Source organism: Manis javanica, chromosome 4 (assembly GCF_040802235.1).
Source record: "Manis javanica isolate MJ-LG chromosome 4, MJ_LKY, whole genome shotgun sequence".
Taxonomy (NCBI): domain Eukaryota; kingdom Metazoa; phylum Chordata; class Mammalia; order Pholidota; family Manidae; genus Manis; species Manis javanica.
This window is the reverse complement of record NC_133159.1, coordinates 63,008,304-63,035,709: the sequence shown is the minus strand read 5'-3', so window position 1 is coordinate 63,035,709 and position 27,406 is coordinate 63,008,304. Positions and strand designations below refer to the sequence as shown.

General features: G+C 35.8%; 1 protein-coding gene across 1 annotated transcript in view; it reads right to left on the bottom strand.

Moving 5' to 3' along the window:
- Window positions 1-1,765: 1,765 nt before the first annotated feature.
- Window positions 1,766-27,406, bottom strand: part of ACADM (acyl-CoA dehydrogenase medium chain) — a 36,527-nt gene continuing 10,886 nt past the window's right edge. Inside the window, exons 7-12 of the mRNA XM_073234141.1 lie at window positions 23,125-23,255; window positions 15,425-15,533; window positions 10,937-11,077; window positions 10,253-10,348; window positions 3,753-4,001; window positions 1,766-2,426 (exon numbers count right to left, since the gene is read on the bottom strand). Of these exons, the coding sequence (XP_073090242.1) occupies window positions 2,355-2,426; window positions 3,753-4,001; window positions 10,253-10,348; window positions 10,937-11,077; window positions 15,425-15,533; window positions 23,125-23,255 (798 nt within the window). The 3' untranslated portion in view covers window positions 1,766-2,354. The remainder of the gene's footprint in view (window positions 2,427-3,752; window positions 4,002-10,252; window positions 10,349-10,936; window positions 11,078-15,424; window positions 15,534-23,124; window positions 23,256-27,406) is intronic.

Below are 27,406 nucleotides of genomic sequence, written 5' to 3'. Positions count from 1 at the left end.
ACTTAAAATATATCTGTTCACTTCTTTGCTTAGATTATTTGTGACTATGAAGTCTTAATTGATAGTTGTATGATTGCTTAATAATCAAAAGAGTATTTTAATATATACTCTCAATTATGTGGCTTTGGAATACATTTATATATTTAAAACTATGCTTATAACGGGTAAGTAAATTTTTGGACTTTTGTATCAAAAATTCAAATTGCATTTGGAATGTATATATTCTATTTAACTTGTAATTTCTGTGTAATACCCAATATAATTATCATCAGTAAGTCTCTAAATCTCCTTACTGTTAAAAAGAAAATCACAGGATCATAATGGAGTCACTTAAAGTTATTTAAGGCTTCTTGTAAGACAAGATTTAATACCTAAGCTAACTGCATTATCAACCTCCTCAAGAATGTAACCTCTAACCAATGAAGCTAGAATGTCCTGGAAGCTTGCTCTCTGGGAGATCCTCCCCCCTTAGGAGGAGAACCTTACCCAAACAAAGCCTTTCTTTTTTTATGCTGTCTTTGCATAAAAGTGCACACCTGAGTTTATGCTAATGAGGTGACTTAGGGTGGGTCCCCTACATGGAGACAGGATGGGACTGGGTCACCAGAAAGACTAAGTTTAAGTTAAAGGGTGGTGTTATGGACTGACTGAGTTCCCTCAAAATTGATTATATTGAGCCTTAACCTTTTCTGTGACTATATTTGGAGATGGGGCCTTGTGAGAGATAATAAAGGTTAAATGAACTCATGGATAGGGCCCCATAACAGGACTGGTGTCCTTGTTCTCCCCACGCATGACACAGACAAAAGGCCATGTGAGAATACAGGTAGCGGTCTGTAAGCCAGAGAGACCTCTCCAGAAACCAACTCAGATGATTCCTTGACCTTGGACTTACAGACCCCAGAACTGTGAGAAAATAATCTGTTGTTTAAGCTACCCAATCTGCATCATTTTTTTATGGCATTATTAGCCACCTAATAATGGTGGGAATTTTCTACCCAACTCTTGACCTCTGGGGAGTAGAGGGGGGTTGAAAATTCTCTGTAAAAACTTGTGAACAATGATCCGGGAGCTCCCAGGTTGGTGAACACATTGAGTTACTGGAAAGGCAGCACCCAGGGAGGTGTGAAAGCTGTGTCTCCCCTCTTCCTTTGCCCTATGCATCTGTCTTTTCCATTTGGCTGTTCCTCAGTTGTATCCTTTATAATAAACTAGTAATTTTAAGTAAGGCTTTTTTTCCCCTGAGTTCTGTGAGCCATTCTAGCAAATTATCAAATCTAAGGGTAAGGCTGTAGAAACACTCAAAATTTGTAGTCAAATTAGACAGAAGTGTAGATAGTCTGGGGACCCAGGATTTATAACTGGTATCTGAAGTGAAGGTAGTCTTGTGGAACAAGCCCTTAAACCTGTGGAGTCTGATGCCAACTATTTTGAGTTAGTGTCAGAATAGGATTGAACTGTAGGACACCTAGTTGGGTGTCAGAATTGTAAAATCAGAAGTGGTGTCAGACAACAAATATTTAATGTAATATATTTATAGCAGTATTTGATGTTTAGAATTACAAAGGAATATTAAATTCACAAATTTTGGTTCTTACATTTTATTTTGTGAGATATCTACTAATCTAATAAAAAAATAGACAGGTAATTTCTATGCAGTTCAAAATCAAAACAGGATGTTTTCCCATCATGGTAAACAAACCAAGTATACACTGTTACATGAAGTAATAAAACTTCCTAGAAAGAATACAAACAGATACACTAATAAGCATTGAACAATTTTATTTTAGTTTCTTTTCATAATGTATGCACATAAAATGAGACTGTGCACAATAGACCAAAGTCTACCCAGAGACCAATTAGTCATATAAAATAATTTAAGGCAAATTTTACTTATTTGCTTTATGTAAGGCAAGTGAAATGTGGGTTCAGAATTAAACAAGATTTTCATGTTGTCATATAATGGGAGAATACCAACATCAAATTTTTGATAATATTTGTATAAAGCTGAAAACAAATGATTTCCAATTTGTAGTTAAATGAATTCTTCTAATATAATACCATTAAGTCAACAAAGTCACTGGCATGTTATTTGATGGCATCCAAATCCCACAATATTTTCTCAATATAAATTTTGGAACATTCTGAATACTTTTTAAATGAAACCTGAAAAAAGTGAGTCAGAGAGTCAAACAAAAGTGGAAAACTACTATAAGTTTCAGAGGGTTAGTGTAAAAGTACTGATTTTAAAATGCCACTGAAAAACATCTTAAAGCCCTTTTTCTCTTTACTGGAGATTCAATAGTGGATTGTGTTCTAATTCAACAATTAATCATGTTTATATAGCAAACTCGTTAATTTTTATACCTGGCTATGTGTTCACGGGCTATAATAAGCCTTTGAATTTGTGCTGTACCTTCATAAATCTGCAAGAAAAAAATATACATGAAGGTTAAATATCTTTACTACATAAATACTTCAACTTACTCAGAATTTTGGACAGTAGGATAAGTTCCATTGTAATACCAAATTGAATCAAACCATATGTAGAGTTTCTAGTCTACAGTAATTTTGAGACCTGACATTGTGAAACCTATGAAAATATGTAATTTTCTAAAGATTAGTTAAAATTATTGTAAAAAGTCATTCACCATAATTTTGGAGCAAAGTCTTAAAAAATCAAAAAGATACTAATATTTCAAAAAGTTGGGAAATTTTAAAGATAAATGTTACTAAATTTTTTTTTAAATTTTTGAAATCTTAGCTAGTTGTCACCAATAATTTTCTATTCTTACTCTTAAACCTGATTTTCTTTCTCCTGTCAAATGAAGAGTTGCTAAAGAAAAAAATGCTAGAAGAATCTGGTTTTGTTCACTTAAGATATTCCTAATAGCCAGCCCTCACTTCTACTTTAAATTTCTAACCCTAGTGATTTGTTAGTTCATTTTCTCAGATGGCAGAGAAAAGTCAAATGGTTGACAACAGTAGTAATTATAATAATTACAGACTCTAGGAGTGGGAGAGTATCATCAGGTAAATCTGTAACTTTGGATAAGGCACAAATCCCGGCCCTCAGTTTTTTCATGTCTAAATTGAGAGGCTACACTACCTAACTTTCCTTTTCACTCTAGCATTCTGTAATTCTACCTCTACATTTCAAATGACTGGATCTGTCAAATAATTTGCTAGGGTAAAGGGAAACAAGGGAAGAGATAATGATGAAAATGGGTTATAATTATTTTGGCTACATGTGGAGAACATGTGCATTTGTATCTTATTAACTAAATTACTCCTATCACCAAGTTTTTCTAATAACCAATTTAATTTAGAAAACAGTCATGTATATCACTGCCTCCTCCTGTTGGTTTTACACTCCCAAATATAGTTTATAGTTTCAGCCAATTCAATAGCTGTCAGGCAAGACTCTGAATAATTTAATTAATTTTAAATGGTATGCTTACTTTCAGGAGAGCAAAGGATGGGTTATGAATAGCTGAGATGTTAAGACTCAAAGGCTGATCCAGACATATGCATACATATGTACCATTTACTTTGTTAGCTATTCTCTCTTAAGGCATTTACTTAAAGGTGGCATTCTTTGTGTTAATTAGTTCTAAAAACTCCAGCTGCCAGTCATCTATGACTTTCATTTATTATTACTCATGGCAGAACATCCCTATTTAATCAGAAATCTACTCTGCCATCTCAAATACTCTGCTCCCATGAGAACAACAAAACATTTTTAACCTTACCTGATAGATTTTGGCATCCCTCATTAGTTTTTCTACAGGATATTCTGTATTAAATCCATTGCCTCCAAAAATCTGCACGGCATCAGTAGCTAACTGATTTGCGATATCTCCAGCAAATGCCTTTGCAATAGAGGCATAATAGGTATTTCGGCGACCAGAATCAACCTCCCAGGCTGCTCTCTGGTAACTCATTCTAGCTAGTTCAACTTTCATTGCCATTTCAGCCAGCAAAAATGATATTCCTTGGTGCTAAAATTAAAAAGAAAAAAGTTTAAGGGTAACTAGTAATTTAAAAGTTTTTCTCCTTGAATTTTTTTTCTTAACTTTTAAAATTAATTTTAGGTTTGAAAGTTACACTCCACTTCCTCCAATGTTCACATATTACAAAACAATAGTATAACGATCAAGGATAGGACAGTAATGTTGTTACAATATTTTCAACTAAACTATAAGCTTTATTCAAATTTGGTCAAATTTTCCACTAATGTCCTTTTTCTGTTCAAGGACCTAAACCACTCACTCCAAAGGACAGATCCACCAGAGAGAAAATAAGTAAGGACACAGAGGCACTGAATAACACACTAGAACAGATGGACCTAATAGACATCTACAGAACTCTACACCCAAAAGCAGCAGGATACACATTCTTCTCAAGTGCACATGGAAAATTTTCCAGAATAGACTACATACTAGGCCATAAAAAGAGCCTCAGTAAATTAAAAAAGACTGAAATTCTAACAACCAACTTCTCAGACCACAATGGTATAAAACTAGAAATAAATTGTACAAAGAAAACAAAAAGGCTCACAAACACATGGAGGCTTAAAAAAATGCTCCTAAGTAATCAATGGATCAATGACCAAATTAAAATAGAGATCAAGCAATATATGGAGACAAATGACAACAGAACAAAGCCCCAACTTCTGTGGGACACAGTGAAGTCAGTTCTAAGAGGAAAGTGTACAGCAATCCAGGCCTATTTAAAGAAGGAAGAACAATCCCAAATGAATAGTCTAAAAGTCACAATTATTGAAACTGGAAAAAGAAGAACAAATGAGGCCCAAAGTCAGCAGAAGGAGGGACATAATAAAGATCAGAGAAGAAATAAATAAAATTGAGAAGAATAAAACAATAGAAAAAAATCAATGAAACCAAGAGCTGGTTCTTTGAGAAAATAAACAAAATAGATAGGGCCCCAGTCAGATTTATTAAGAGAAAAGAGAATCTAAACACATCAATAGAATCAGAAATGGGAAAGGAAAAATCACGATGGACCCTACAGAAATACAAAAATTATTAGAGAATACTATGAGAATCTATATGCTAACAAGCTGGAAAACCTAGAAGAAATGGACAACTTCCTAGAAAAATACAACCTTCTAAGACTGACCACGGAAGAAACAGAAGATCTAAACAGACCAATTACCAGCAACAGAATTGAAGCAGTAATCAAAAAACTACCCAAGAACAAAATCCTCAGGCCAGATGGATTCATTGCTGAATTTTATCAGACATATAGAGAAAAAATAATACCCATTCTCCTTAAAGTTTTCCAAAAAATAGAAGAGGAGGGAATACTTCCAAACTCATTCTATGAAGCCAGCATCACTCTTATACCAAAACCAGGCAAAGACCCCACCAAAAAAGAAAACTACAGACCAATATCCCTGGTGAACATAGATGCAAAAATACTCAAAAAAATATTAGCAAACCGAATTAAAAAATACATCATGAGGATCATACACCATGGTCAAGTGGGATTCATCCCAGGGATGCAAGGATGGTACAACATTTGAAAATCCATCAACATCATCCACCACATTAACAAAAAGGACAAAAACCACACAATCATCTCCACAGACACTGAAAAAGCATTTGACAAAATTCAACATCCATTCATGATAAAAACTCTCAACAAAATGGGCATAGAGGGCAAGTACCTCAACATAATAAAGGCCATACATGACAAACCCACAGCCAACATCATACTTAACAGCAAGAAGCTGAAAGCTTTTCCTCTAAGATTGGGAACAAGACAAGGATGCCCACTTTCCCCACTGTTATTCAACATAGTACTGGAGGTCCTAGTCAGGGCAATCAAACAAAACAAAGAAATACAAGGAATCCAGACTGGTCAAGAAGAAGTCAAACGGTCACTATTTGCAGATGACATGATATTGTACATAAAAACCCTAAAGACACCACTCAAAAACTACTATGTGAATTCAGCAAAGTTGCAGGATACAAAATTAATACACAGAAATCTGTTGCTTTCCTATACACTAATGATGAACTAGCAGAAAGAGAAATCAGGAAAATAATTCCATTCACAAAAGCATCAAAAAGAATAAAATACCTAGGAATAAACATAACCAACGAAGTAAAAGAGCTATACCCAGATAACTACAACACACTCTTAAGAGAAATTAAAGAAGACACTAACAAATGGAAACCCATCCCATGCTCTTGGCTAGGAAGAATTAATATTGTCAAAATGGCCATCCTGCCTAAAGCAATCTACAGATTCAATGCAAGACCTATCAAAATACCAACAAGCATTCTTCAATGAACTGGAACAAATAGTTTTAAAATTCATATGGAACCACAAAAGACCCCAAATAGCCAAAGCAATCCTGAGAAGGAATAATAAAGTAGTGGGGGGTGGGGGATCTCACTCCCCAACTTCAAGCTCTACTACAAAGCCACAGTAATCAAGACAATTTGGTACTGGCACAAGAACAGACCCATAGACCAGTGGAACAGAATAGAGACTCCAGATATTAACCTAGACATATATTGTCAATTAATATATGATAAAGGAGCCATGGACATACAATGGGGAAATGACAACCTCTTCAACAGCTGGTGTTGGTAAAATTGGACAGCTACATGTAAGAGAATGAAACTGGATCATTGTCTAATCCCATACACAAGAGTAAATTCGAAATGGATCAAAGATCTGAATGTAGGTTATGAAACCATAAAACTCTTGGGGAAAAAAATAGGCAAAAATCTCTTGGACATCAACATGAGCAACTTCTTCATGAACACTTCTCCCCGGGCAAGGGAAACAAAAGCAAAAATGAACAAGTGGAACTATATCAAGCTGAAAAGCTTCTGTCCATCAAAGGACACCACCAATAGAACAAAAAGGTATCCTACAGTATGGGAGAATATATTTATAAATGACAGATCCAATAAAGGGTTGACATCCAAAATATATAAAGAGCTCATGCACCTCAACAAACAAAAAGCAAATAATCCAATTAAAAAATGGACAGAGGAGCTGAACAGATAATTATCCAAAGAAGAAATTCAGATGGCCAACAGACACATGAAAAGATGCTCCACATCGCTAGTCATCAGAGAAATGCAAATTAAAACCACAATGAGATATCACCTCACACCAGTAAGGATTGCCACCATCCAAAAGACAAACAACAACAAATGTTGGCGAGGTTGTGGAGAAATGTGAACCCTCCTATGCTGCTGGTGGGAATGTGGGAATGTAAATTAGTTCAACCATTGTGGAAAGCAGTATGGAGGTTCCTCAAAAAGCTCAAAATAGAAATACCATTTGACCTAGGAATTCCTCTCCGAGGAATCTACCCTAAGAAAATAGGATCACAGATTCAAAAAGACATATGCACCCCTATGTTTATCGCAGCACTGTTTACAATAGCCAAGAAATGGAAGCAACCTAATTATCCATCAGTAGATGAATGGATAAAGAAGATGTGGTACATATAGACAATGGAATGTTTTTCAGCCATAAGAAGAAAACAAATCCTACCATTTGCAACAACATGGATGGACCTAGAGGGTATTATGCTCAGTGAAATAAGCCAGGTGGAGAAAGACAAGTACCAAATGATTTCACTCATATGTGGAGTACAAGAACAAAGAAAAAACTGAAGGAGCAAAACAGCAGCAGACTCACAGAACCCAAGAATGGAGTAACAGTTACCAAAGGGAAAGGGACTGGGGAGGATGGGTGGGAAGGGAGAAATAAGGGTGGGGGGAAAAAAGGGGGCATTATTATTGGCATGTATAATCTGGTGGGGGCACAGGGAGGGCTGTTACAACACAGAGAAGACAAGTAGTGATTCTACAACATCTTACTATGCTGATGGACAGTGACTGTAATGAGGTATGTGGGGGTTACTTGGTGATTGGGGGAGTCTAGTAAATATAATGTTCCTCATGCAATTGTAGATTAATGATACCAAAAAAAAATCTATATTCATCTTGGAAAAAAAAAAGAATCTTGAGGCAAAAATATCCTTATGCACTTAGTAAGAACAAAAAAAGAATCTGCAGAGCATATGAGAAATGGAACATAAAGAGAAGATTCCATATTGTGTTGAAAATAGAAATTATTTATCAGATACTTGGGTGAGGAGGACCTGGAAATGATGACCGATCTGCATGGAATAATATTTATAGTTGTTCTCTAAATAAGTTTTTGATCCAGCTAACATATTCATAATATTAATTATGATTAATATTCAGTAATATACATTTTATTAATCTGCATATGTATATATAGTTCTGGCATCAGGAACAAGCTAGTGTAGACACTGGCCACAAACACAAATACCTGACTGGAAAAAAAACCAAAACCTCAAAGGAAAGATTTCCAGCCCCCCTTCTTGTGCTGATAGTGAGATTCCCTGAATATAAGAGCATCTCTTTCCAAAGGAGGAGCTAAAATCTCAGCTCATCAGGGCAGGAATGCCACAAAGATGCTTATCTCGCCCAGGACTGTGTAGGACATTTAACAAAAAAAAGAGTCTCTTTTAAGTGTGCAATCAATATATACAGCTTCTGGAAAGAACAAACTAGCCACAGACTCACAGACACTGAGAAGGGACTATTGGTTACCAAAGGGAAGGGACTAGGGAGAGTGGGTGGGGAGGAAGGGAGATGGAGATTAAGGGGTATTATAATTAGCAATCACAATATAGGTAGGTCACAGGGAGGGCAGTCCAGCACAGAGAAGACAGGTAATGACTCTACAGCATCTTACTATGTTGATAGTCAGTGACTGCAATAGAGGGAGTGAGAACTTGGTAATATGGGTGAATGTTGAAACCACAGTGTTGTTTATGGTTTAAATAAATAAATAAGTACACATACATATACGGCTTCTGTGGTTATAGGATTCCCCAACTGGAGAAATTAACATGAAAAAAATAGCTTTCAGAATGGTGAAACCTCTGGGGTACCTGATAAAAGTTCAGAAAAAGAACAAAAGCCAATCTCTAGGATGCTTCCACAGTGCATTGAAGAAAATAATAGCAGATAAGCTTAGAGGCAGAAATTTAGAAAGGAAATAATTGGCCTTCATGGATAGCAAATTCAATAGACTAAAACATTAGCACCTTAGGAACTTGATATAATGGGGAAAAAATCTGAAAGTGACTATAAATGAAATGTTTTTATATAATTAAGAAGATACAAGGAGAAAGAGAACCTATGTTGAAAAACCAGGCCAACATAAAAGAAAAAGGGTAAAATTGAAAAAGAATCAAATATAAATTCTAGAAATGAAAAGAGTCATGAAAAAAATTCAAAGTGGATTAAGTAGCAGTTGAGGCACAAGATCAAAGAACTGTAAAGCAGATCTGAGAGAAGTATCTAGAATATAGCACAGAGAGATAAATTATGAAAGTGAGCTTAAATGACACAACAGTACTAATTCAAATTTGCTCTGTAACCTGGTGCCAATCTACAAACTTACTAGTTCATGATATAGAAAGTGAGTTAAGAATTTGGAAACTTTTATAACAATTTAATATTGTCACATTCTTCTATTTCACACAAACAATGGTCCACAACTGATTGGAAATTAAAAATAATTTTTCACCGCAGTTTGAGAACTACACTGACTCATGAGGATAGAAGTTGGGGGTTTTTACTGTACAACCTATAGTGGGTTACAGAAGCAGAGGATACAGATAATGGTGGAACATCACTTGGAAGAGCTGAAAGTTTCCCTGGAAATTTATGGAAGACTTGACTTTTTAGTACTAAAATTATTTGATAATCAAGAAGATATGGGAAGTAACATGGATTAAAAAGCAATGGAGTTCTGGATCTATGATTTATAAATTGTGTGATACTAGAAAAAAAATCTCTGAGCCTCAGTTTCCTGATCTTTACTGGTGGTTACAGTACTGTCAAAACAAGGGTAGTACTGGGAGACTTACCGAATATATTTAAAATCTGTACCACACTGTGAAGTATACAATAGGTACTCAACAACTATTAGCTGTTCTTTTTATTCTTCTTAATTAACATAATTCCCTAAGTGGACAATACCTAGTGTCAGAGTCTAAACAGAATCTATTTTTGAAACCTATCTTAATTTATCACATTATCTTCTTGCTACAGAAGAAGAAATAAATTAGTTTGTATTTAAGATAATTTTCAAATATCTAGATGAAAATGAGTATCTTTACATTTGAACAAAGCAAGTAATACAGTATTAAAATTACCTCTACAAGGAGCTTTCCAAAAGTTTTTCTCTCCAGGGCATACTTGGTAGCTTCATCCAAAGCTCTTTGTGCTAGTCCCACAGCACCAGCTGCTACCTAGTATGTTAAAATTTCACAAAGCAAAAGTTCATGTTTTCTTTAAAACAGTAAAATGGCTATTGCCAAAGACTCTAAATTAAGGATTATACAAAGAGATGACAACCCATACCTCCAGACAACAAAAGAGGGGAGTGGAGAGAACAAGCGTTTAAATTTATATATATATATATATATATATATATATAGTTTTTATGAATTAAATGTTCACGGAGGGCATTTGTAAGGCACAGGATAATAGCCTAGGAGACAAGTAATTCCTTCTGTTTAACAAGGGAAAGCTTCTAAGGGGAAATATTTCTAATGCATGAGAGAAGAGTAAATGAGTATGCATCAGTAGGAATGATTAAGTATAAATTGCATCTCTACAAATCTAGCAGCAACTATAGTAATTTTGTATTTGGTAAGATAATTTCTATAACAGGCATCAAGAGTTAAAGAATCCTTAACACTAAAGAAAAATAACATCTCTCCATCCTTAATAAAAGCAGATATTAAAAAGAAATACACACCAACCATACAATATTAAAATAAAACTATTCAATGTAATACAAGATCCTATAAAGATTATCAAGTCATATTACTTACTGGAGGTCTGGTTTTATCAAAAGCTCCCATTGCAATTTTGAAACCAGCTCCCTCACCAATTAAAACGTTTTCTTTAGGCACTTTTACATCTTCAAATACAATTCCTCTTGTATCTGAACATCTCTGGCCCATATTTAATTCCTAATTAAGGAAAGTGATATATATTAAGGAACATTTTTTAAACTGGCATGAGTTATTGCTTTAACCACTGTTTTATGACTCTTTGCTAAATTGTCTAAAATTTGGAGGTTGACAAACTGGTCTGTAAAGCCTGTATGTAAAGAAAGCTTTATTGGAATACAGTCACATCTATTCATTTTCAAGCCACATATGGCTACTTTTTTGTTACAATGGCAGAAGACAGTAGTGTGACAAGAGGCCACATGACACTCAAAGTCTGAAATATTTACAATCTGGATCTCTATATAAGTTTGTCAACCCCTAGTATAAAAGTATTTCACAAACTTTGAAAGCAGTAATAGTTGAAAGGTCAATATGTAGATATTAACTACAAAGACAAATTTCATTATACACTTGAATGTCCAGAAAAGCATTTAGTAAACAATCTGATTTGGGATGTTTAATTTTAGCTTAACTAATAGAGCTAGCAAAGTAATGTACTCAGTAAAAGTTAATTTGTTTTCCCCAACTCTTTAAAATTGAGGTAGAATTTACATATATAAAAATTCACCCTTTTATATACACATTTCTAATAGTTTTGACAAATGTATATGTGTGTCACCACTATATTCAAGATACAGAATATTTCAATACCCCAAAAAGTTCCCTTGTACCCCACCCCTTTTTAGTCAATTTTCTTACCCTACTCCCAACCCCAAGCAACCACTGATCTCTGTCCATAGTTTTCCTTTTCCAGAAGGTCATATAAATAGAATAAGTAATAAATGTCTCCTGTATCTGACTTTCCACTTAGCATAGTGCTTTTGCAATTCATCCATGTTGTTGATCAATAATTCATTTCTCTGATTGATGAGTAGGATTTCTATGATGAGTACCATATATCTATTATCCATTCACCAGTTGAATATCCTCCTGCCCCACCAGTTTTTAGTCATTATAAATAAAGCTGCTATGAACATTCAAATACAGGTCTGTTTTCATTTTTCTTGGATAAATGCCTGGGAATGCTGTATGTGTTAATTATTTGTTTAACATTAAAATAAAGTGCCAAAGTAGCTATATTCCCTCAACTTCTTGTTTGGAAAATTTTCAAACCAACAGAGGAGTTGTAATAGTGTAATACCTATATGTTCATTACCTAGACCAACAAATTGTCAACATTTTGCCATAGTTGCTTTATTTCTGTGTTTTGTGTGTATGTGTAACTATTTACATTATTTGCTGAACTATTTGAGAGGAAGTTACTGACATTGTGATTCATCTCCTTAAGATAAAATTTAATCTTGTTTTTAATAAGCTGCATGAGAATCAGAGGTAATGCGAACATACAGCTGTTAACAAAAACTTGTTGATTTGCTTGACTATTAATTGTCTGTTTTCAGGCTTGAAGAAATGGTGACAATGTATAGTTTGACCATTAAAGAAACCATCTCTTTATTTTGTCTAAGTCAATAAACTCTAGAACCTTAGAACCTCAGTCAATATAATGAGAACACTGTTCACAAAAAACATTGGTTACTCTATCTTATTTTCCAGACTCACCCCAAACACTAGAACATTTAAAATCAAAATGCTTCCTGGACTGATGTGAGCATCATTCACGGGGCTGCTTATGTCAGGTCTCCAATATGGAGTTGCTATGTCAAGCTTGCCTTCTTCGGCACAGACTGCCTCTGTAAAAATATCCCACCCTAAACACCCAAACCAGGTAACTCCATATATTAGGTGGTGCCAGTAAACACCCAAACCAGGTAACTCCATATATTAGGTGGTGCCAGTGAACGCTTGAGCTGGGTAACACCACATGCAGATTGCCCCTCTTATCTTCGACACCTGAATGGATGGACTTGACTGTATGAGGGAATGGACACAAGAGCCCCTGTGACAAACTTGTCCTAGAGGTCCCTGACACCAGACCACAGACATGTGCTTCAAGACTTGCTCCTGCTTATCTGCCTGTGCTCCTGCTCCATCACAGACACACCACTCCACTAGAACTGTCTCTGCTGCATTGTTTTCCCTTGGGACAGAGAGAAGAGAGGCTGATTGGGACAGCCAGAACCGGAACCATCCTTCGTGACTGGTATGAGATATATTGATATGTGATAATGTGTGATTTTTAGATATGATTAATCCCCCTTTTGAGTACTGTGTGAAAGGAAATTGCAAAGTAAACCGTGTGATTCATGCAGCTGTGAAGGTGTTAAGTTCATTACTCCATCGCCCTGCAGATCCATACTTCCTGACCAGCTCACGTCACTAGATTTACCTCAAACTATACAGTAATTTCTAAAACAAAACATTTTTTAATACTAAATTCAATAAATTTATTTATTGCAAAAAGTGATTTAAGGAGGTTAAATACATATAGTTATGTCTGCCGCATTAGAAAATAAGATCCCCAAGGGCAGGGATTTTTGTCTGTTTTGGTCCAAGTAGTATACCCCAATACCTAGAATAGTGGTTAGCATACAGTATGAACTCAATAATGAATATTTATTGAAGATTAGAATAGCAAGGTAATAACATAAGTGGGTTTACTACTGAAAAAAGTAAGTTGTTAGATCCTTTACATTTCTAAAGATGGCCAAAAATTTGGCCTTGAGTTTTCCAGCAAGCATCCCTGAAAAAGAAATATGAAACATAAAAAAAACCAAGTGCTTAAAAGCAGCACAACCATTCTTAGTATTTATATTTTGTCATATACAACAATGTCATTATAGATATTTTTAGTAAAGTGTAGTCTACCTTTAATATCTACTTTTAAAGAAAATGTAGAATAACACAATGTCAGAAATTGCCTTGGGCATGTTCCTAGGACACCTCAGTACTGATCTCAACTCTGTCTCACAAAGTATATAACCTTGAATAAATCATTTCACTTGGGTCTCAGTTTCAAAATTCAGTGAACAGACTGAAATAAAGAATGTATATAGTATCTTCCAGCTAAAAGAGTTTATCCCTCTGTGGGTAAAACTGTAATATTTCCAGAATATCTCACCTGGCTTTAGTGCCTCAGGGGTGAAGAGAAGTATGGCTTTAGTGCATTTGCATATCCTCAGGGGTGGAGAGAAGTTCATCCTATATCAATGGGTAATTACCTGGGCACCCGAGGGCTTATCTGAATCTGAGAAGTTAAGGAGAGGGCTGGTTTTGCTTCTGCTGGAGCAGGAAAGAGAAACGGCCCAGGACTGCAGTTTGTAAGCAATAAACGGATTTTAAACTTTATTTCTCCCTTTGACTGATTTCAGTTTTAGAGGTATTTTGCCCTGGGATTTCCTCTCCCCAGACTTACACCCTCTTATATACTCTAGTAACAGGTTTTCATTTTAAAGAGGCTTGGGTATGTAAGAGAGATTCTGATGTCTTTTAATGGAGGATTAAACAAAAATATACAAGTCTGCATAATTTGCTCAATCCACATTAACTTTTCCAGTTCAGGTTGTGCCAGCCTAAATCTACTATCTGATCAGATAATCTATATCTTTCCCTATTTAGGATTAAGAAAATATATTCACATAACCTTTAGTAACTCTCAATTAACTTCTATAATTCCTCATTTTGAATTCATAGACATCATTTAGTCATTAACAGTTTTTCTTTTTCAAAAATTCATTTTTCAAAAAGTAGTTTTACAATTCTAAAACTGAGTCTATTCTCACTTACAGGCTTACATCATGCTGCTTTAACTCTCACTGGGACTTCAATGACTTAATTTATTTTACTTCTTTGATGTGTTAAATTTTAGGCTCTATTTTCTTTAGCGTACTTTAAATGCAACTGCTAAATTATGTCCACACATTTGGATTACAACCATTTTCAAATTCTATAAATTACCTTTTCTTATTTAAATAAAATTTTTCTTGCCTTCCCACATTCAAGGCTCTTTGCCATTTTCATATATTTCTGAGGCACAGATTTTTCTCTTGGGTAATAAATTTATGTCACATTGTTTTAATCCATAATGCCACTTATCCTACCTACAAGGTTGCTGTGAGGAAGGAAAAAGAAAGGGAAAGTTTTGTGAAATAGCTAAACTCTATTACTGGGCAGGCCATATAAAAAATAGTTTGATTTCTGCTTCAGTATGCCTCATAGCTGTTACTAGAATTCTCCACAGACTAGCACTATGATTGGTCACTCTTTCAAATAATGATTTGAAATGACTATTCTCAACTTAAAATCTTCAACAGTGTATAGACTATTTCACCTGATAACAACAGTTTTATTGTTATGCTAACTTAATACAGATAAAATTTTTCAATAAAGGAAACTGAAATAGTAACTTTGAAATTTATAATTGCAGTAATTTCTGAGGACTTAATCACTGATAAATATATACTTTACCTTTCTTCCAATCTGTATTCCTGGGGTGTCTGCTTCCACAATAAATCCAGTAAAGGCTTTACTAGCAGGAGCCTTAGGATCCAGGTCAGAACGAGCCAATAAAAAATACCTAATGTATACATACATGAAGATAAAGATAATGATATCAGCATATAAACACTTGGTGACCACTATCTCAATTAATTTTACCAATAGTCCCAATTATTACTACCCCCATTTTACAGATGAGGAAATGAATCATCAGCCCAAGTCATAAATTTATGATGTGTCAGAACTAGTATTTCAACATGGTCTATTTCTTAATGGCATATTTAACTTTTGTGTAGTATCAGTTCAAGTAAAAATTCCCTTTATCAAGATAATTTGATATTAAAAAAAGTATGCATGTTGGAACTGTCACTCTTTCCCAAAACTAGTTTAATTATTTAAGGGACAAGTACCTGGAAAAGGAGGGCAAATAGGGCTGCCTGTGAAAATGAGTAATACAAAACAGACACCCCTATGCTCTGACTACTGTCTTTTTTTTACAGCTATACGAGTGTTTTGGTTATTAGACGATTTTTATGAATATTTGCTGGGTTTTCACTCCAGAAGAATACTTCCTAGGAAGATTTTTAAATGAAACATGGAAAAAGACAAAAATATCCATGTAACCCATGTCCTAAGTAGCCTATTAAAAAAATTCCTTAAGTGTATTTTCTATGATCAAAACTCATAATCATTCACTCTACAGTTTTACTTAAAAAATAGTAAAAATTATTTTCTAGCTTCATGTATTATCTGAGTTGTCTTATTACATGGAGGGTTCTACCTAATTTCTTTTTCTTTTTTTTTTATTAAAGTATCATTGATATACAATCTTATGAAGCTTTCACATGAACATCATGGATTCACCATTCCCCCATATTATCAAGTCCTCACCTTCCCCATTGCAGTCACTATCTATCAGCGTAGTAAGATACTATAGTCATTACTTGTCTTCTCCATGTTTACTGCCTTCCCTGGACTTAACTGTATTGTGAATGCAAATTACAGTGCCCCTTAATCTCCTTCACCCTCCCTCCACAACCACCTTCCCCAATCCCTTCCCTTTGGTAACTGCAAGTCCCTTCTTGGAGTCTGTGAGTCGGCTGTTGTTTTGTTCCTTCAGTTTTGCTTTGCTGTTATACTCCACAAACGAGTGAAATTATTTGGTACTTGTCCATCTCCGCTTCACTTATTTCTATTAGCAAAATACCCTCTAGCTCCATCCATGTTGTTACAAATGGTAGGAACTGTTTTCTTTTTATGGGTTAATAATATTCCATTGTGTATATGTACCACCTCTTCTTTGACCATTCATCTATTGATGGACACTTAAGGTTGCTTCCATATCTTGGCTATTGTAAATAGTGCTGCAGTAAACATAGGGATGCATATGTCTTTTTGAATCATGGATCTTGTTTTCTTTGAGTAAATTCCTAGGAGTAGGATTCCTGGGTCAAATGGTATTTCTATTTTTAGTTTTTTGGGGAACGTCCATATTGCTTTCCACAATGGTTGAACTACATTCCCACCAACAATGTTGGAGGGTTCCCCTTTCTCCACATCCTCACTAGCATTTGTTGTTTCTTGTCTGTACCATGTTGGCCATCCTAACTGATGTGAGGGGATATCTCACTATGATTTTAATTTTCATTTCCCTGATGAATAGCGATGTGGAACATCTTTTCAATAGCTTTGGCTACCCAGGGTCTTTTGTGGTTCCCTATGAATTTTAGAACTATTTGTTCTAGTTCACAGAAGAATGCTGTTGATATTTTGGTAAGGATTGCATTGAATCTGTAAATTGCATTAGTAGGATGGTCATTTTGACAATATTAATTCTTCCTATCCATGAACTTCCATTTATTGGTGTCTTCTTTAATTTCTATCATGAGTGTCTTGTTTCATGGTATAGGTCTTTCACCTCCTTGGTTAGGTTTATTCCTAGGTTATTTTATTCCTTTTGAGGCAGTTGTAAATGGAGCTGTTTTCCTCATTTCTTTCTAGTTGTTCATTGTTAGCATATAGGAATGCAACAGATTTCTGTGTATTAATTTTGTATTTGTAACTTTGCTTAATTCAGTTATTAGTTCTAGTAGTTTTGGGATGGATTCTTTAGGGTTTTATATGCACAATATCATGTCATTTGCAAAAAACTTACAGTTTAACTTCTTCCTTGCCAATCTGGATGCCTTTTATTTCTTTGTGTTGTCTGATTGCCATGGCTAGGACCTCCTGTACTATGTTGAATAAAAGTGGTGAGAGTGAGCATCCTTGTCTTGCTCCCAATTTTAGAGGAAAAGCTTTCAGCTTTTTGCTGTTAAGTATGATGTTGGCTGTGGGTTTGTCATATAAGGCCTTTATTATGTTGAAGTAGTTAGCTTCTATACCCATTTTGTTGAGAGTTTTTATCATGAATGGATGTAAAATTTATAAAATGCTTTTTCAGCATCTATTGAGATAATCATGTGATTTTTGTCTTTTTTGTTGATATGGTGTATGATGTTGATTGATTTTTGAATATTGTACCATCCTAGCAACCTGGGAATATATCCCACTTGGTCATGATTATTTTTTCAATGTATTTTTGAATTTGGTTTGCTAATATATTGCTGAGTATTTTTGCATCTATGTTCATCAGGGATATTGGTCTGCAATTCTCTTCTTCTTTTGTGGTGTCTGTCTGGTTTGGGAATTATAGTGATGCTGGCCTCATAAAATGAGTTTGGAAGTATTCCTTCCTCTTCTACTTTTTGGAATTTTTTAAGGAGGGTGGATATCAGCTCTTCTTTAAATGTTTGATTAAATTCATCCATGAAGCCATCTGGACCAGAAGGTTTGTTCTTAGGTAGTTTTTTGATTACCAATTCAATTTCATTGCTGGTAATCGGTCTGTTCAGATCTTCTGTTTTTTCCTGGGTCAGTCTTGGGAGGTTGTATTTTTCTAGAAAGTTGTCCATTTCTTCCAGGTTGTCCAATTTGTTTGCATGTAATTTTTAATAGTATTCTCTCATAATTCTTTGTATTTCTGTGGTGTCTGTAGTGATTTTTCCTTTCTCATTTCTGGTTCTGCTTATGTGTGTACACTTTTTCTTGGTAAGTCTTGCTAGGGGTTGATCCATTTTATTTTCTCAAAGAGCCAGCTCCTGCTTTCATTGATTCTTTCTATTGTTTTATTCTCCTCAGTTTTATTTATTCCTGCCCTGATCTATATTATTTCACCCCTTCTACTGACTTTGGGCCTCATTTGTTCTTCTTTTCCTATTTTCATTAATTGTGAGTTTAGACTGTTCATTTGGGATTGTTCTTCTTTCTTGAGGTTAGCCTGTATTGTTATATACTTTTCTCTTAGAACTGCCTTTGATGTATCCTACAGGTTTTGGGGTGTTGAGCTGTTGTTTTCATTTACTCCATATATTGCTTTATCGCTCTTTTAATTTGGTCAGTGATCCATTGATTACTTTAGGAGCATGTTGTTAAGCCTCCATGTGTTTGTGTGCTTTTTTGTTTTCTTTGCACAATTTCTAGTTTCATTCCTTTGTGTTCTGAAAAGCTGGTTGGCACAATTTCAATCTTTTTGAATTTACTGGGGCTCCTTTTGTGGCCTACTATGTGATCTACTCCAGAGAATATTCCATGTGCACTTGAGAAGAATGTGTATCCTGCTGCTTTTGGATGGAGTGTTCTGTAGATGTCTGTTAGGTCCATCTGTTCTAATGTGTTGTTCAGTGCCTCTGTCTACTTATTTTCTGTCAGGTTCACCTGTCTTTTGGTGTGAATGGTATGTTGAAGTCTCCTAAAATGAATGCACTGCATTCTATTTCTCCCTTTAGTTGTGTTAGTATTTGTTTCACATGTTTAGGTGTTCCTATATTGGGTGAATAGATATTCATAATGGTTATATCCTCTTGTTGGACTGACCCCTTATCATTATGTAATGTCCCTCTTTGTCTCTTGCTACTTTGAAATCTATTTTGTCTATAAGTACTGCTACTCCTTTTCTTCCTATTATTTGCATGAAATATCTTTTTCCATCCCTTCACTTTTAGTCTGTGTATGTATCTGGATTTGATATGAGTCTCTTGTAGGCAGCATATAGATGTTTCTTGTTTTTTTAACTGTTCCGTAACTTTATGTCTTTTGATTGGTGTATTCAATCCATTTACATTTAGGGTGATTATCAATAGACATGTGTTGCCATTGCAGGCTTTAGACTTGTGATTACCAAAGGTTCAAGGGCAGCTTCTTTACTATCTAAAATTCTTATTTTTTATTTCAAACAAAATCTAAACTTTTTCCCCCCCTCCCATTCTTCTTCCTCCTCCTCCACTCTTTATATATTAGGTGTCATATTTTGTACTCTGTGTATCTCTTGACTAACTTTGTGAGTAGTTGATTTAATTTTGTATTTGCTTTGTAATTGATTGATCTATTTCCTTTACTGTGGGTTTATTTTCTCTGGTGACAGCTATACAGCCTTAGGAGTACTTCCATCTAGAGCAGTTCCTTTTAGATACACATTAGAGATGGTTTGTGGGTGGTAAATTCCCTCAACTTATGCTTATCTGGAAATTGTTTAATCCCTGCTCTTAAAATTTAAATGATAATCTTACCAGGTATTCTTGGTTGAAGGTCCTTCTGTTTCATTGCATTAAATATATCATGCTACCTCCTTCTGGCCTATAAGATTTCTGTTGAGAAGTCGGCTAATGGCCTGATGGGCTTTCCTTTATAAGTAATCTTTTTGTCTTTCCAGCTGCTTCCAGTACTCTCTCCTTGTCCTTGATCTTTGCCATTTTAATTATTATATGTCTTGGTATTGTCTTCATAGGGTCCCTTGTGTTGGGGATCTCTGCACTTCCATGACCTGAGAGACTATTTTCTTCCCCTGACAGGGGACGTTTTCAGCAATTATTTCCTCAAAAATACTTTCTATCTCCTTTTCTCTGTCTTTTTTTACTGGTAGTCCTATAACATGAATATTGTTCCATTTGGATTGGTCGCATAGCTCTCTAATATTCTTTCATTCCTAGAGATCCTTTTTTCTCTTTGTGCCTCAGCTTCCTTGTTTTCCTGTTCTCTAATTTCTATTTAATTTACTATCTCCTCTACCTCATCTAATCTTTTAAATCTTTCCACTGTATGTTTCATTTCAGATACTGTATTTTTCAGTTTTCATCTTTCTTGAAGTCCTCCCTGATATATTGACTATTTTCTGTAGCTCCATTAGCATGTTTATAACTTTTATTTTGAAATTTTTATCAGGAAGATTGGTGATTTCAGTTTCTGTAAGCTCTCCTTCTGGAGTTTTTTCTTGAATTTTTGGACAAAATTCTTCTGTCTCTTCATTTTTTTTAGTTTCTTATGGGATAATTGATTTATGTAGGTGGCACCCTCTAGTGCCACCTAAAGCTCTACTCTATGGAGCTGCCGAGTTCCTGCAGCAGTGGTGGGGGTCACAGGCAAGCAGAATTGGCACCTGCCAGGAGGGAAGAGCTCTTTGCTGACTTTCTGGCTGTAAGGCCTTCCTCCACTGCCTGGTCCAGTGGACTAAGTGCACAGGGAGGAGCCTCTGTGCTATGCCCTTGTAGCTGCCATAGGCACAGTCATCCTCTGTCTGGTCTGGTGTGATGGCAGGGGCAGCAGGTGTGCAGGACTGGTGCCTACTGGGAGGGAGTGGCAGGCTGCCTATCACAGAGGGGAGCCTTGGGCTGCATTTCCAGCTGGGGAATGTTGCATCTGAAGCTCCTGATAGTTTCCAACTGTTGGGCTCAGTGTGCCGGGATAATTTTGTCTACCTGCCCTTTCTCCTGAGCAGTGAGCTCTGTGTAGTCTTTGCCCCTTTAGTGCCCCTCTCACTGCTGGGAAGCCTTTCAAACTGCCCACTTCTCTTTTGTCTCAGGTGGCCGGCTGTGTGTTATCTGTTCTCCACAAGTGGCTGGAATCTCAGTCTCTCTGAGTATTCTGCCCATCTTTTCTTCTTTCCAACCCCACTCATCTTCAGAGCACCAGGTAATGTGGGTTTGTGCTCCTGGAAATCTCCAGGGCTGGGTGTTCAGCAGTCCTGGGCTTCTCCTCCTTCCTTGCTCCGTTTCTCTTCATCCTGCCCTTGGGCTGGGGTGCAGGGAGGGCTTGGGTCCCTTCAAATCACAGCTTTGCTACTTTACCCTCTTCTGTGAGGTCTCCTCTTTTCCCCCAGACGTAGACATTGCGTTCTGCAGTCTTTGAGTTGTTTTTTCAGGATTAATTGTATTTGCTGTATTTTCATGTTTTATATGATCTTGGGATGAGGTTTCTACTTCACTTCTTACATTGCCATCTTATTCTGATCACCCTAATGGTTTCTTCAAATTATAAAAACATCTAATTGCATTGTTAGATTTCTCTCAACTTGTTAAATTTCAATAATAGCACCTTTTTATTACTTGTTGACATTATGAGTTACTTATATATAGTGTCCATAATAATAATGGACATTTCATATAGGTACTGATAAACATTTTTAAAATAAGTAGCTTCCTGGTAGACTCACTCCCAAGAATAATGCTTTCTTTCTTGCCAGAAAACTACACTGCATAGCACACATACATACTGAATCAGAATTTTTTCAGATGAGGAAAAAGGCATTTAGTTCATTACTCCAATCACCAGAAAGTCCTTCTAGGAACTATCTCTATACTTGTAGTGATAGGTAAATACATCATATTTCATGGCAACACGTATTAGATAGCACTGTTGTTCAATAGCATGTTCTTATTTTGAGCTATACTCTACATTTTTCTAACTTTCACTCATTACTTCTAAACTGGCTTCCTGAAGCAAACATACAAGCCTGCTTTCTTTCTGTGTGACATTATTTCAAACATTTCAAAATTCTTTAAATAACTACACCTCATTTCTTTACTCTGACAGGACATGTTTTCTAGTGCAGGACAATGTTTCTCAATTTACTCCATTTTGTCAATGTATGTCTTAAAATGTGTTGTCCAAAACTCTAACCATTTTTTCCCTTGCTTGATGCTAATTCTATTATTTCAGGAAGAAATGACACTAGCTTCTTAAAGGCAGATGCATCACTGTTGGTTCCTGTCAAACCTACAGCTACTTATTAAATGTTCTTCATCTTTTTTCCACAATGCTATCAAATATGTCTGTCTTTATTTTATACTTATACAAGTGGATCCTTTGTTGAACATCATGTCATTATACTTACTTGGAACTTTAAGACTTTATTAATGTAAAATTCTGTCTCCTCTAAGAGATAAACTAAGACCTTTGTTTATTGATCAGAATCAGAGAAAGGTGCTATACCAGTGGTTTTCCTTTTTCTTCCGAGTCTTAGGGGAACAGTTCCAAGGAAGGCCTGGTTTAGACTATGGAGAGTACAGCTAGTAATCCAAGTAGATGGAGCTCCAGCTTTCCTGATCACATGCAATCAGAGCAGGTATTTTTGTTTTATTTTAAAAATTAAACTTCTGAGAGTTAATGTGAAGAAACAGTTCAGGGCTTAAAAACAGTTTTTGAAAATCACTGAACTACGTGTAATCTTTTATGGGCCTTCTACTTCCATGAATAAAACTTACCTTAATGTGGTTGAATAAAGGAAAGGAGAAAGAGGAGATTCTGAATATAAAGTAATTAAAGAGCAATATACAGAGATGTTTTAAACAACATACCAATTAGCTTTTCCTCCATTGGTTATCCACATCTTCTGACCATTAATAATATACTCATCTCCTTTCTTTTCCGCTTTGGTCTTTATACCAGCAACATCGGAGCCTGCTCCAGGTTCTGTTACACAGTAGGCCTTGAACATGTGGAAATCAGAGAAAAAAATTAAACATTAATCATTAAATTATGAATGTTTAGAACCAGGAGTGTATTTTATTTTTTAAGCCAGTAATTTAATTATTTTTAAATACCTGAAAATAAAATGTCCTTAGAGAATCAAGCTGCTCAAATGTAAAAACATTTAATAATTTAAAGCTGGACATAGGATACCAATAAACCTTATCAAAAATTAAAATGCTTGATATACTCAACCAAGTTAAATTCACCTTCAGATGTGCTCATTCAAACATTTATTGAGTAGTATCTACTACATACCAGGTTATGAACTAGGAGATGGAAAAGCCAGAGGTTAAAAGAATTCGTTCTTCAAGACTTTCACAATATAACAGTGGAGAAGAGTATGATATTGTAATTATATATCAAGTATTAAAGTAATACACCATGGGTCTGAGAAACTAGATTAGTTCTAGGGTGTCAGGAAAAACTTCCTAGAGGTGATGCTTAAATTAAGTTCCAAAAAATAAGAGGATTTATTTGGGAGTAGGGAAAGGAAGGAATGAGTTTCCAGGCAGAAATCATAACATATGCAATGATACTAAGATAGGATGCAGGGTTACCCAGTGTTTGTAATATTAAAGTACCAGAGTTCATAACATGTTACACCCTGTGCCTGTAAGGGAATGGTAGGAAATGAAAGAGGAAGGAAGTAGAAGACAAAGAATACTTTATATCACACCAAAGGTAAAAATTCTATCTGGTATAGAGGGAAGCCTGCTAAGGCTCTTTAACAGAGGAGTGACAAGATGTAAGCAGTGATGGATAAAGAGGGTTATGAAAGGCAAGCATATGGAAGGCAAACGTGAAGTCCATTCACGTTTACTAAGTGACAGGTAATGTGCATACAAGGCCTGATGACACAAGTCCCAGTGATGGATAAAGAGGGTTATGAAAGGCAAGCATATGGAAGGCAAACGTGAAGTCCATTCACGTTTACTAAGTGACAGGTAATGTGCATACAAGGCCTGATGACACAAGTTCCTTGCCCTTAAGGTACTTTTAGTCCAAAGAGAGAAGGTTTTAATAGTTTATTTTAATTCAAAGTAGGATGTGTATATAGAGATGTTAGAAATGATTACTTAAGGGCTATACCAGGTGAGAGGTTGTGATATGATGAGTTAAATGATGATCATGGTCATATGGATGACCAAATATGTATTTCCCAGGTATTTTTGATCTTCATCTACAGTTCCTGAAAACACTGCAGTCTTAAAAGTGAAACAGGTGTTTTGTCATGTTAATAAGAGAGTTTTGGACCCACACCCAAGGGCAGGGGCTGGAGGTTGGATCAGCAATCATGACTTTGCAGTGAAGCCCTCAGAAAATCCATGAGAAGAGCTTGCCCTGCTCTGCCTGGTTGGATCCTGCTTCTTGGTTGGAGAGACCTTCTATGCTTGGGAAACCAGAAAGCCTCCATGTGCTACCAAGCTGGGCCCCAAGCTCCACGAGGATAGAGGTTCCTTTATTTGGGAACTTGCTCTATGTCTCTCTTCATCTGGCTGTTAACTTGTGTCCTTTATTAAACTGGTAAATGTTGTTTTCCTGAGTTCTGTGTACTGCTCTAGCAAATTAATTGAACCTAAGGGGGAGGTCATGGGAAACTCCAGTTTGTAGCTGGTAGGTCGGAAGCAGAGGTAACACTGCTTGGGGCGTGTGATTGGTGTCTGGAGTGGAGGGTGGAGGGCAGTCTTGTAGGATGGAGCCCTTACCCTGGGAATCTGGTGCTGTCTCTGGGCAGATAACATCAGAATTGAGTTCTCCAACCCCCTGATGGTGTTCGAGAATTACATGCTGTTAAGCATGTGTCCCACTATTTACACACACTGGAATCAGGTCCGGGAACCCGAATGAAGTTATACTACTATCACTGCTGTGTAGAATATTGTTACTGTTATACATATATGTAGGGAAAAAATACACCATTGCATTTGGTGTCAGAGATGTGACAGAGGTGATGAGTGATAAGGAGGGTGAAAACAGTAGTAAATAAAACTCACAGGAAGAGACAGGTCTTGAAGGAGAAGTAAGTGAGGTTGAGCTGATCTAAGGCATAGAAGAATGAAGCAACAGATGTACAGGGGAAACTACTAGCCAATCAGTACTGGAATGTAAAGCATGAAATGGAAAGCCATGAAAAGAAACTAAAAAGGCACTCAAGGACCTGAGAATGGTGACTGCCATGCTAAGGAGAGATTACTTTCATGCATTCAACAAAAGTTTACTTAACACTTATAATTGTGCCATAGAACCTCAGGGAATCAAAAGTACACAGGCCTCAGGGGGATCCAGAACACCCTACTGTGCAAAAGTGAGGAGTATATGCATTTTTTGGAGAAAGTCAGATTCTAAAATGGATTCATGAACTAAAAACATGTATTAGGTGCCATTACCAGTGATGAAATGGAACCACTGAATTTTTTTTAAAACCAGGACAGTGATAAATCACATTTTAGAGTTTACTGTTACAAAACTATAAAGGATAGATTTAAGGGGAGATAATAATAGTAACAACAACGTCTCACTGTCTTCCAGGTGCTATTATAAATACTTGACTCATTTAATCCTCACAGTAATTCCTAACATAGGTATTGGGTATCTACATTTCACTAATAAAGAAACTGAGGCATAGTGATGCTAAGTAATTTGCTAAAGTTTACAGAGCTAGTAAGTGGTGGAAGTACCTATGTAAGACTGGAATTAGGGAAACAAATTAGGATGCTCTGCAATAGTGCAGGCAAGAAATAAAGAGAGTATGACATTGAGAACTGTGGTGTGAAATCCACAGGACATGATGATGAAAAAGATCTGGGGAGCTAAAGATGTTATAATGAATCTAAGTTTTTTAGTTTAGGCAACTTCCAAGTAGGTAATCCAGAAGTGAAGCAGTTCTAAAGAGTGGAGAGAAAATAATCTGGTTTGGGAAATACTGAGAGTAAGTTATTTGAAGTATGGATAAGAAGAAATATCTAAGGAGGTACAGGAGGGTCAGACTTGAGGGAGAAGTCAGGGCTGAATCTGGAGAGTTAATAGACTAAATGCATATACTAAAACTTAACACCTGGTGGAGAAACTGATTTAGTTGAACTAATTTAACACCATAGTAAACTTTACGTAAATCAACAGTGCTAATTCTATAAGCTATGAAGGTACAGTATCTAAAATGAGACTGATGGAACCTTTCTACTCTGTATCATCAGAACATGCTAGGTCTATAGAAGAGTACTGTATTTAGCTCTATAATATTTCTGAGTCTGTGACTGCTAAGAAGGTGCTGGGACTTATACTGTGTTGTATGAAGAAAAATGAAAAAAATGGGGATAATTAGCTTAGAAAAGGTAAGATCCACATGATTGCTATTCAAATATCAGAAAGGCTGTATAGTCAAGGACAAGAATCTGAATTGATAGAAAACTACAGTGAAATCATTCAAACTTTTATTGAGCATCTATTATGCTATTCTGGTATTGAAGTGGTGATATTATTAAAAGAAGCAACAATTGTTTCCCTCAGAAGCATGTAATCTAGAAGCACTTTGCAGTGGTCTAAAATACTTCCAAATGTAGCCATTTTAGGAGGCTGTGACTCCAGGGTCACACTCCAGGGTTACAACATGAGAGAGATAACCTTTTGACAAGCGTACTACAGAGGGGATTCAGGTACCATGTGAGTTAACTAAGCTCTCCTAACTAAAGAGTCACAGATGGTTCTTCAGAGGTGTTCTTGTCTTACTTGATTGTTTCTCAGTAATTAAAATTAATTTTGTAATGCTTTTTCAGTAGAAGCCACCTTTTTTGTTTCCATTCTCTTCTTTATCATGCCACACAGTATTATATACTGTATTATAGGCATCTATGTGTTTCCTCCTTACACTGCATCAGAGCTTCTTGAGGGTAGGAATTGTATTTATTCCATTTGGTATCCCTTGTGCATGTTAATAAGTGTTTTAATAAAAGAAGAAAAGCCCCTAGCATTTGCCATCATTACCATTCTAACAGTTTGACTAATGAAACTGAAATGTTGCTAACTGTATTAGTAACATTCCTTTATGCATGATTATTTATTTATGAAGAGTTTATTATTTACTTATTTTTTAGAATTCTATGCATAACA